At 37.7% G+C, this 12,542-nt stretch overlaps 1 protein-coding gene across 7 annotated transcripts in view; it reads left to right on the top strand.

Moving 5' to 3' along the window:
• Positions 1-12,542, top strand: part of piezo1 (piezo type mechanosensitive ion channel component 1 (Er blood group)) — a 188,845-nt gene that overhangs the window by 106,174 nt on the left and 70,129 nt on the right. For 6 of the 7 annotated variants that reach the window (XM_078272473.1, XM_078272468.1, XM_078272469.1 and 3 more), the window contains 7 exons: positions 554-712; positions 2,893-3,047; positions 3,752-3,918; positions 5,017-5,193; positions 6,560-6,685; positions 9,025-9,225; positions 11,203-11,407. In XM_078272473.1, coding sequence (XP_078128599.1) covers positions 554-712; positions 2,893-3,047; positions 3,752-3,918; positions 5,017-5,193; positions 6,560-6,685; positions 9,025-9,225; positions 11,203-11,407 — 1,190 coding nt within the window. The remainder of the gene's footprint in view (positions 1-553; positions 713-2,892; positions 3,048-3,751; positions 3,919-5,016; positions 5,194-6,559; positions 6,686-9,024; positions 9,226-11,202; positions 11,408-12,542) is intronic. The other variant, XM_078272471.1, reaches the window with a different exon arrangement.

Raw genomic sequence — 12,542 nt, 5'->3', positions numbered from 1 at the left:
ATTTTTACAGATTTAGTTTTACAGTAATCTTTGGTTTGTCAGGGCCAGGTGTAATGTCTTAGATGTAGCTACATATAAATAGAGAATACATGGTTGGAGAATAGCCAGGTGTTTAATGTTTAATACTTTAGTGTCCGATGTAAAGCAATTACGGCACAGCGCCATCTCATGTCAAGTCCGTTCAGTTTCTGTGGTTCAATGTCACAAGAGTTAACAGAAATTCATGCTCTCCTTTTTCAGTAGTGATAGCTGTATTATAGCTAAACTGAAATGATTTATGAGTTTTTTAACCTGGCAATATAGATTCAGTTTAGTTTTTCTTGAAGGTTTTAGTTTTAGTTCGTTTTAGTTTACTATAATAACCCTGCTTTTGACCCAAAAGGTTATATAGCAGGGCAAAAATAAACTGTGGGGTCCTTATTAACCCTGTGTTCCTTTCACTCTGTGAGCAATGTGTACAGTTTCACCGTTATTCCAATTGTGTGGTAACTAAACAGTAATGTTTAAAAGTTAACTAATGAAGGTGTAATAGTGCCCCCCTGTCGTCTCTCAGGCTGGCAGCAATTGGTCTGGAGACGTTTGCTCTCTCTGAACTCTTCAGCAGTATTCTGATCCCTGGCTTCTTCCTGCTGGCCTGTATTCTGCAGCTGCACTACTTCCACAAGCCCTTCATGAGAATCACTGACCTGGAGCATGTTTCCCCTAAACACAAGTAACCTACCTACACACTCCTAGCATTCACGTCCAATCAAAAACATGTTTCATATTGTGGCTTTAAACAACAGTGTTGTTTAAAGCCATGGTGAAATTAAGGTTGGATTGGATTTATTTAGCAAATGTTAAAAGAACAACAGCAATGATACATTCAATTAAAAAAAGACAAAGGAAACAGAAAACTCTCAAGGGGCTTGGCATGTTGGGTCCCCTACAATTATTCAACATTACATAATGTGAAAATAAAAATTTAAAAAAAGGGACAGAAGAATGGAACAATCAAATGAGGAGAGAAAATAAAGCGTGTAAAAAGAAAGAAAAAGAAAACTAATCATAAAAAACGAGAATCGAGGTATGAGTGTCTTCACTGTATCTTTTGGCATGTGACTTATCTCTGATTGAAACAGAATATCTGGGTGGGGTTTAGCTATGATTTAAATCACTTCTGCAGAGAAAACTTTGAGCATTATTAGTTCAGATTCAGAAGGAGGATAAAGGAGAAATGAAAAACCACAATGTAAATACAGTTTTTTGTCAGCTAAAAACCATACACACCTTGTCCTAATGATATCACTCTGCTAACCACAAGTTTAAGTTCAGTTTTACATCATGTGCAGGGTTAGCTAGTCACTCCAAATCACATTTGACTGGACAAATGTATGTATATGCCCCTGTGCTCAAGACAAGTCATTAGAACTATCATAATTTTTACAAGAAGTGAAAAGAGAGGGATTTTTGTACAAAAACAAAAAATAAATATAGAGAAAAATAAACAATTAACCTTTTTAATTGTTTTTCAATGTGTCAGAAGAAAGAAAACAGGGTCTAGAAACATGTTTGAAGCTGTAGGTTAGATGAATGGTGAAGGTCAGCTCCACACAGTCTGACGAGAAAGCGGCAACCTCCATACCCAGTGAAAGTCACCGTTTCCCTGGGTACTGGACTACTGGCATAACTAGAGTAGCTATATTTACAGTTTGAATTTCGTCACACCACTTATAACATCTACCCCAAGGCCTTATAAAGCTAAAAATGGTGTCTGATTTTAATTTAATGCATTTTTGTGAACATTAGGGGTTTCGTTAGCTGCGTCTGTCCCTCCAATCCTATGTGTACAGATCGCGGCTAGTTAGCTTCATTTTCGGCGTAATTCTAGTATATTTACAGTAAACTAACAATGGTGTCCGACTTCAATTTAATGAATTTTTTTGAAGCTACCTCACAGCAGGCCGGGGTCTGTGAAGGAAGGCAGGCCGGCGGCGAGGCAGCAACACAGGCAGCACCGGCCGCTGTACTCCGACACACAGTCGGACAAAATTTGCAATTAGACATCAATTTTCATAAAACGGCCCATATTTGACCTCTACACAGTTGATTTCTCGCATAAAAAAAGTCTCAGAAGTGAATTTTGTGGTAAAATAGCAGATTAACAATGTATACAATTTCTGAGATCTACGCGACCTATTCAGAAGACTAAGCTGACCTCAGATCAGTGGTGTAGCCTATGTAAATGTTTGGGCGTGACAAAGAAAGAGACTAGAGCCAAATGAGGAGGAGGAGCCGCCGAATTGACGTCAACTAGGCGGATTTTGAGGTTCTATATATGTCCTAGTTACCCACTAAACTGTCATTATTGATTATGTCAAGGTAAAATCGGTTTTGCATTCAATCACCCCTTTAATGATTCCCTTTGTCTTCCACACCAAAAATCCACAGGACCACTAAGTAAATTGGAACTATTAACTTACACAAAAAAATATCATTCCAGTATAACCAGACCTAATCTAAGCACAATGGAGTGCAGATCATACTGAAATAAGTACTGCATCACATTGATCTGTTCAGACTTCTGGGGAAATCATTGATAACTACATTTTGCTTCTTATCCGTTTGGAAAATGGTTGATTTTTTTGACTGATTTTCATAATAGAAATAAATCTGCAGTAAATTATTTATTAGTATTACTATTTATTATATTACTGTATTACAGTTAATAAAGAAAATGTATCTTACTCAAGTCTAGGTAATGTAATGGAGTGGTCCAGTCTCATAACATCAATCCATTTCTCCTTTAATGAGAAAGATGTCAGATTGGGCTGTGGTGACCATATTTTAAGAATATCTAGGTTAAAATCTCTGCCCTTTGTGGTGGTATTCCCTTTGTCATGTGCTACCTAGGAATTCTACATTTTTCCTTTTGCAACAACCAATGAGACAATGTGCCTCCAGGAAGAAGAACAGTGAGAGGACTGAGCCGATTGGCTCTAATGTGGGAATGAACGTTGGAGAGGAAGACCTGGTGACTAACACCGATGAGGAATCTGAAGACGAAGGTGAAAAACAACAGTGGCAGTTTATATTAAAGACATATTTTTACAGCTAAAGTGTTTGCTTATTAACACGCAAATTAGTAATTATTATATTGTTCCCATATATACACTGTAACAAATGTCCCCGTAAAATAACAGTAAAATACTGGCAGCTACATTTACCTGTTCTTTACTGTAATTTTACAGTGTTCGTACTGTAAATTATAATGACAGTTTATTACTGTAAAGTTTTTTATGGTACTGTGCTGTATTAATAGAAAGCTTTACGGTACCATTTCTCTCTTTCTCTTCTTATTTTTTGTACTTCGTTGTATTAAATTGCTGGTGTAACAACCTGGCTACCGAAAAAGAAAAAAATACTGTAGTATATTGTAAAATTGTACAGCAGCTTGCTATTAATATTTTGTTCCTCAAATGCCTCAACATTTACAGTATTCCACTGTATTTAGGAAGAACAGTCAATTACTGTAAGAAAAATCCCGTATTTTTATGGTAATTTGTTACAGTGTATGATTACAAATTACTGACTGACACCATTTTTTATTATTGCATTCTGCAAAATGGGAAAATAATCATGTTTTATTTACCAGATGTGCATTCAGGTGGTTATTATAAAAGTCAACAACTGTATTCAACTAAAAGTTTAACTGAGTGGGACCATTCCCTCCCACTATGTTTGTTCATCCATCCTCTCTTTCCTTGCTCAGGGGAGTTGATGCCCAGTAAATGGGGTCTGGTGATGGACAGGTTACTGGTTCTGTCCAGAAGGTTCTCTGACATTCTCACCAAAGTTCAAGTGTTTCTCTGGAGGCTTCTGGAGCTCCACATCCTCAAGATGGTGGCCTTCTTCTCTGTGTGGGTTTCACTCGAAGAGGTAAAGTAGAGCTGCAAAGATGAATCGATTAGATGTCAACTAGTGAATGAATCCCCATCTATTTTGATAATTGATTAATGGGTTTTTAAGAAAGAAAAGTAAAAATGTTCTGCTCTGCGCTTGTTAAATGTGAATATTTTCTAGTTTCATTACTCCTCTGACAGTAAACTGAATATCTTTGATTTATGGTTAAAAAGCCATTTGCGGACGTCTTCTTGGGCTTTGGGAAACACTGGTAGACATTTTTCCCCATTTTCCAACAGACAGATTAGATAGAGCGACACCCAGCCAAAGGCAGGAGTCTGGCACAACCACCTCCGATTGGCCAAAATTACGTTTCTGTTGACCCTGTTCTTGACTGGGTTACAGGTGCATAGCATTGGCTACAGTGACACAGGATATTAAACCTGTTTCAAGCCCTTTGAACCTGTAATTGTTTGTCCATTGTCACTAAGAGACAAGTTTGCAAACTCTAACTTGAAGCTATAAAATTGATTTTTTTTTTTAAATATATGTTTTTATTATTATAATTTTTAGGGGGGCTGAGGTGAAATTTAGGGGGGCTTGAGCACCCCCTAAAAAGGGTCTAAAATCGCCCATGGATAAAACACTGTACAGCAAATCAGATACCTCTAATTATTATTATTAACAAGCATTTTGAATCTGTGTCTTTTGTATAAGTCATGTCCCTAACCCTTAGGCTACACCTTATAGGGATTGGTGTGGCTTGAGCCCCCCTAAAAAGGGTCTAAAGTCGCCCATGGATAAAACACTGTACAGCAAATCAGATACCTCTAATTATTAACAAGCATTTTGAATCTGTGTCTTTTGTATAAGTCATGTCCCTAACCCTTAGGCTACACCTTATAGGGATTTATCGAAAGTCATATCTATCGATCTATCTATCTTTTTTGGCAAATTTGCTGGATGAGCACCTTTCAAGCAAGTAATTCATCCATGTTCAGAACAGCTTGTTTCGGTGTTTGCCTGATGATCTGCAATTAAATACTGCACAGCTGATACTTGACATAAAGCTTTTTATTTTTGAATGAGTATAATATGACCTAAATGTTGTCCTGTTTCTGTGTTTGTCCATAGCCATCCGTGATGAACCTCGTCTTGGTGGTGTTGTGGTCTCTGGCAATGCCCTACTGTCGCTTCAGGCCCATGGCTTCCTGTCTGTCTACAGTCTGGGTGTGCGTCATCATCGTGTGTAAGATGCTGTACCAACTCAGTGTTGTCAACCCTGTTGAATACTCCAGTAACTGTAGCCTGGTAAGACACACATGCACTTACACACACATTCTGCATCAACAATATGTTTCAACAGGCATAATGGTATATTTCAATTAGTCATTAATACCAACATACCGTCCTGGAAGATAAGAGAAAACATATAGACAGACAGACAGACAGACAGGCAGGCAGGCAGGCAGTCCACTAACTTTACAATATATTTTTCAATTGTGTAGTAGTGGAGTAGAACTAGAAAGTATTAGAACATTTTAATACTCAAGTAAAGTACAACTACCTGAAATTGTTTTTAAGTACGGTGCTTGACTAAATATCAACATTACAACATTATGCAGTGTAATATTGTTAGCAATACATTTTCCATAAAACAGTAGGGGATACAAATAGATAACCTTTATTAAAGATGTATTGTTGTTACACTTTCCATCAATATCACTTTGGGAAATATTTATCTTTAAAGTAAAATAATAAAAGCACATTCTGATGAGTTCTATATTAAATTAGTTTAGGGTCGAGCTGAAAACCAGGTCCTACACAAGGAATGATTTAACTGCATGGATACCTGCATATGTGAAATATTTGTGTATAAGCTGTTTACATATAGGGTCAAATGTTGTCTTATATAGGTTTTGCACCTTTTCCTGTTAAGGCTTATGCTCATTTGAATATTGAATGTATTTTTCATTGAATATAAAATTCAAAAATTGTACGTTGAATTCTCCTTCTCAAGCATCCTCCCAAACATTATCTGCTACTTTTTATGCAGTGTATATATATCTTGATATATATATCGATATATCGTTATCAGCATACAAGATTTGATATCGTCTTACATTTTTTGATATCCTATATGGCATACGTGTTGTCTTTCCCTGGTTTTAAAGGCTGCATTACAGTAAAGTAATGTCATTTTCTGAAGATACCAGACTTATCTAGCTGTTCTGTTATTTTCCTTTACTACTTAGTTTATATCCATATTACTGATGATTATTTACTACAAATGTTATTGTTTAAATATTTTGTGAAAGCACCAATAACCCTACAATATTGTTGTGATCAATATTAAGGTATTTGTTAAAAACTATGGTGATATCTGATTTTCTATCTTAACGTCATGTCTGATGAAAAGGCGAGCATTGCCAAGAGGACTGTAGCATTTTTAAAGGTGTAAGTTCAAATAAAAGAGAGAAGGAATAAGAAAGAAAAAAGAGCTGTGGAGGCAGCAGTGCATTTAGCATCATGACAATCATATGCCCTGACTGCTTCTTCTCTCTCTCTTGTTTTTTTTCTATGAGCTGAGACAGCAGGTGTTGTAGAGTAACTTGACCTGCCAAGGTAGTAATGTGATCCAGTGGGAGCTGCAGTGATAAGGTCTTCTCATTTACAGCCTCTAACAAATGAAACCAACCTAATGCCAGAAGAGATGGTGAACTCCTCTCTGTATAAGGAGCCAGTGGATCCCGCCAGATGGTTTGGCATCAGGAAAGATGCCACAGTACTGGGATACAGCAAGGTATATTCAATACATGTTTCCTCAATGAATAGCATGGATCCAGTAAGAATGCTACTGTACCTGGTTTGTAAAAATGAATACGCAATATAAACAGTTTCCAATATAAAGATTAGGCGAGTCCCGCTTGAGGGTTAGCATGAAGGGTCTTGCTGAAGGACCCACCATGGATGTGTTGCAGTGCCCTGACAGAGATTTGAACCCTGTCTTTCGTTTTGTAGTAGAGATGCACCGATTACAATTTTTAGGCCGATTCCGATTTCCGATTTTTCATTGAGTTTGACCAGACGATACCGATTTTAGCCGATTCTGATTTCATATTTTCTAATCACTTTACAGCACACACAAATATTTATTTTCTATCTTTTCTTTAATAGAAAATGTTACATTTTGCATAGAACATAGAACATTTTTTTAAAAGATAATCAATCACTATAAAATAGAACTATATCAATTAATCCTGGTGTGGGAAATTCACACACATCTAAAGTGCAATGTTATGGAAGAACCATTTCCTTCTTTTCACATCCACTAAACAACTAAACAAATGTAATATATTGTGTATATGTGATTATATTTAGCAAACTACACTTCTATGTATGAAAACAGGTAATGGCAATAAAATAATATATAAATAACAAATAAAAATAAAATAAATATGGCCTTGCAGTATAAAGATATTTCTCAAAACACACAGGCCTGTTTGAACGTCAACAGTAACGTTACCTGAAAACAGCGTGTAGTTCCTTTTTTAGCAAGTTTGCTTTATGTGTCATTGTGCATAAATATGAACACTGTCGTTGCTGTCAACGGGCTTGTCTGCTAACGTTAACTTCCGACGGTTACCTCGGAACAATCCAGCAAATAGACGGTACCCTAGAGTGCCGTTACCTGAAACAGATGATTTAACGTCACCGCTCATTTTACACACAGTTTAACAACAAAACTAAACACCGAGGGAAGATTACTACGTTTTTAATGTTTGTTTTGAGCGGTATGCATCCCCACTAACCTAGAAAGCGTTTTAAACAGTAACGTTAGTACAGCATGTCGGAGGAATACAGCATCTCTTTTTTTCTTTTTTGTCTCCTACAGAGGCAGAGGGACCACACAGCGTTTGCTAACGTTAGCTTCTTGTCTTAATAATAATAAATTCATCAAAGTCAGTGTGCCCAACGCTATTTTCCGATAAACTGTAGCTGTCATATTTCACGGGGCCCGCGTGAGTGCGGTTTTCATGTTCCAGTTTTTCAGCCTCAGAGGGGAGAGAGAGCAGCTGAGCAGACGGCTCTGCCTAGCCGTGTATAATTACGACTTTATGACATTTCATAAACAGCTGATTGAGCGGCTGTGCGCTGCTGCTACATGCATATAGGGGAAACCCTGCATGTGCACGTGTGGTGCTGATGTTGCGCGATGTAAGTCATGCGGCGCCCGAGTGAAAAATCGGCATATGTCAGACTGACCGGCAGGTCGCCGGTCATGGCCGATGACGTGAAAATCGGCCAATTCCGGTCACCAGCCGGTCAATCGGTGCATCTCTATTTTGTAGTTTTGGTAGTGTCGCATTGCCAGACCATTGTCCACAGCGCTGTGGAGTATGGTCTGGCTACACCACAGATACATTCTGGGATAGGAGAAAAAACACTATTTGAATTTAAATTTAAATTTGTAGTAAACCAAGCCTTGGGCAGCGCTCTGGTAAGCTCCAGACGCAGCGACGGTGGCTCTGCAAAAAAAGTTTCGAGAAGGAACTTGTTTTGGTGGAACATTTGCAACCCGCACAAAAAAAAAACCCCAGCACATAATATTAAATTAAGTTAACTATTCACACAATACAGTAACGTGAGCTATTTAAATTAGCTGGATACATGTTTAACATAATTTGCTCTTACCAGTGTATCGCCATGTTTACTTTGTCCCCAGCAATCCCCACCGAAATGTCCCAGTTAGATAGTAAATGCCGTAAAATATATTCTTTATACATCTTTACAATCATTCCTCGAAAGAACCAAGCAGGCCTGCCTTGTTGCACGATCCAAATTGTATTCAAAACTTGCCATTTCAGCGTGTCTAGATCGAAGGTTGTTGTTGTTTCCTGAAATGAACGAAACCACTTGCAGGACGTCAGGCTTTAATCAAAAATTAAAAATCTGAACTATAAATAAGTTCACCAGTTCCACAGACACAGTTCAGTCACTACTCAAATTATTGAGGCTACACAGCCAGCCCCTAAACGCTTTCTTTGTGTGTAGAGTCTGTTGATCCAGTAAAGGCTTGAATTAAATTAAAATTAATTGAACTCATAACTGAGTTAGTGTCCTGTATGTTTTTTGTTGCAGAACCATTTAATAGTGCTGATGTTGTTGGTGTTTGAGGCAACAGTGTATCGTCACCAGGCTCACCACTACCGTCAGCTCCAGCGATCTCCCCCCACCATCCGCACCCTGTTCCCCGGCGCTACCAGGGACACTCTAGACCAGGGCCTCATACCCTGCTTCAAGTACCTGCTCAACTACTCCTTCTACAAGTTTGGATTAGAGGTAGATGGGAGAGATCACTTCATCGCTGAACCAGGGCTTTTTGGAAAAGGAAAATTAAAAAAAGATTGTAAATAAAGGAAAAATTATTGAATGAACACAAGAACTGTTATAAAGTTTACTATTGCAATCATTTTTAGATAAGAGAGATTCCAGAGCATCAGTATTATGAATACAAAAAAGATAATCTACAAACCCCAATTCCAATAGAGTTGGGACGGTGTGTAAAATGTAAATAAAAACAGAATACAATGATTTGCAAATCCTTTTCAACCTATATTCAATTGAATACACTACAAAGACAATATATTTAATGTTTGAACTGATTAACGTTATTGTTTTTTTGCAATTATTACTCATTTTGAATTTGATGCCTGCACCACGTTCCAAAAAAGCTGGGGCATGTTAACCACTGTTACATCACCTTTCCTTTTAACAGCACCCAATAAGCATTTGGGAACTGAGAACACTAATTGTGAAGCTTTGTAGGTGGAATTCTTTCCAATTCTTGCTTGATGAACGACTTCAGTTGCTCAACAGTCCGGAGTCTCCATTGTCGTATTTTGCACTTAATGTGCCACACATTTTCAATGGGAGACAGGTCTGGACTGCTGGCAGGCCAGTCTAGTATCCGCACTCTTTTACTACGAAGCCATGCTGTTGTAACACGTGCAGAATGTGGCTTAGCATTATCTTGCTGAAATTAGCAGGGAAGTCCCTTAAAAAGACATTGCTTCAATGGCATATGTTGCTCCAAAACCTGTATGTACATTTCAGCATTAATGGTGCCTTCACAGATGTGCAAGTTATGCCATGGGCTCTAACACACCCCCATAACATCACAGAAGCTGGCTTTTGAACTTATCGCTGATAATAATCTGGATGGTCCTTTTCCTCTTTGAAAAACAATTTGAAATGTGGACTCATCAGACCACAGCACACTTTTCCACTTTGTGTCAGTCCATCTCAGATGAGCTCGGGCCCAGAGAAGCCGTTAGTGTTTCTGGGTGTTGTTGATATATGGCTTTCGCTTTGCATGGTAGAGTTTTAACTTGCACTTGTAGATGTAGCGGCGAACTGTGTTAACTGACAATGGTTATCCGGTTCCTGAGTCCACGTGGTAATATACTTTACATAATGATGTCGGTTTTTAATGGACTGTAGATAATGAAATCCCTAAATTCCTTGCAATTGTATGTTGAGAAACATTCTTAAACTGTTGGACTATTTGCTCATGCAGTTGTTAACAAAGTGGTGAACCTCGCCCCATCCATGCTTGTGAACGACTGAGCCTTTTGGGGATGCTCCTTTTATACCCAGTCATAACCAATTAACCTGTTCATCTTTGCAATGTTACAAACCGGTGTTTTTTGAGCATTCCTCAACTTTCCCAGTCTTTTGTTGCCCCTGTCACAGCATTTTTGGAACGTGTTGCAGGTATCAAATTCAAAATGAGTGAATATTTGCAAAAATACAATATAGTTTATCAGTTTAAACATTAAATATCTTGTCTTTGTAGTGTATTCAATTAAATATAGGTTGAAAAGGATTTGCAAATCATTGTATTCTGTTTTTATTTACGTTTTACACACATTCCTAACTCCATTGGAATTGGGGTTTGTAGATTATCTGTTTTGTAGTCATAACACTGATGCTCTGGAACAGTCAACAAAAGGAACACACATTAGCATGTCATCTCTTTTATCTAAAAATGATTGCAAAAGTAAACTTTATAACAGTTTGAGTGTTGAATCATTTTTCCTTAATTTACAATCTTTTTTAAAATATCTTGTCTTTGTAGTGTATTCAATTGAATATAGGTTAAAAAGGATTTGCAAATCATTATATATTCTGTTTTTATTTACGTTTTACACAACGTTCCAACTCCATTGGAGTTTGTAGTTGTAAAATGATTTGTAAAATTTTTTTTAATTTAAATTTCATTTAAATCTCTAAAAAACGTACCCTCTTTTTTTAAAGATTTGCTTCCTGATGACAGTGAATGTGATTGGCCAGCGGATGAACTTCTTGGTGATAATCCATGGCTGCTGGTTGGTTGCCATCATGGTGAGGCGGCGGCGGGCAGCTATTGCCAGGATCTGGCCCAGATATTGTCTCTTTCTGTCTATCTTCATGATCTACCAGTATCTTCTGTGTGTGGGCATACCGCCGGCACTCTGTATAGGTGAGTCCTTATATGCAGTTACAGTAAGTGCATCTAGATCGGGGGTCTTCAACGTTTTTTAAGCCAAGGACCCCTTAACTAAGAGAGAGATGGAGTAGGGACCCCCTAATACATATATCGTATAAAATTAAGTTGCATGTTAAACTTGGCCTACAATAGAATGTGGGCAGCCTAAAGCCTAAATACATATATTTTTAATTCATGGAATACTAAGCTACTAAAATAATAATTGTTGGCATGATTTTATAAATCATCTTTTGATGTTAAACATACATGTGGCACAGTGAATCCTTGAGATTAACTGTATCTGTGGAAGGCTACCATAGTGACTCCCTACCTTTAGGCCAGTAAGTCATTAATGTTTTTTTCACAAATAGGCTGATTTATATATGCTAATTATATGTGGGATTCATGTTAAGACATTTGAATTTTTGAAAAAAACTTCGAAAAATTAACAATAATTTGGTGGGCCCCCTGGAGTAAATCTGAGGACCCCCTAGTGGTCCCGGACCTCTGTGGAAGATCTCTGATCTAGATGACAATATAATAGAAAACAACAGTGTGTTCTACTATTGTAGGCAATTGCACCTGTACTCTCCGTAAGTGAATAGCACCATTATTGTTTATGGATATATGTATCTAGGGCTGGGTATCATTAAAAAAATTACCCGATACTGACACTGTGATTTTGATACCAGTTCTTGAACGATTCCTGAACTTTTTTCGATAAGAATTTCATAAAATTACAGCATTACATTTTCACCTTCTTTGAGACCTATGAGACACAGACTGAAGTCAGCCCTGCATGTCTTTTCGATGTGTAATGTTAGACAGCCAATCACAAGCTCTATTACATCTTGAGAGAGCTGAAATCCTGTTCCACAATCTTCACATGCTTTTCTCAACATATTCCCTCATAGTTTTTCCTCTGTGAAATATCATACTGGAGTTTTCTGTCCATATTCCAGTGGTTCTTGTCTGTCTCTATGTAGATAAAAATAATGATTTTAAGCTCCCCACCCCTACATTCTCACACACACACACGCAGGCACGCATGCATGCACGCACTCATGCACACAGGGTACTATTGTGAACACGGTCTGAAGGGAACTTTTTTGGCCACCAGCCACTGTAG

The sequence above is a fragment of the Sander vitreus genome, chromosome 17 (assembly GCF_031162955.1).
Source record: "Sander vitreus isolate 19-12246 chromosome 17, sanVit1, whole genome shotgun sequence".
Lineage (NCBI taxonomy): Eukaryota > Metazoa > Chordata > Actinopteri > Perciformes > Percidae > Sander > Sander vitreus.
Note: the sequence above shows the minus strand (reverse complement) of the source record. Positions and strands in the feature narration are given on the sequence as shown.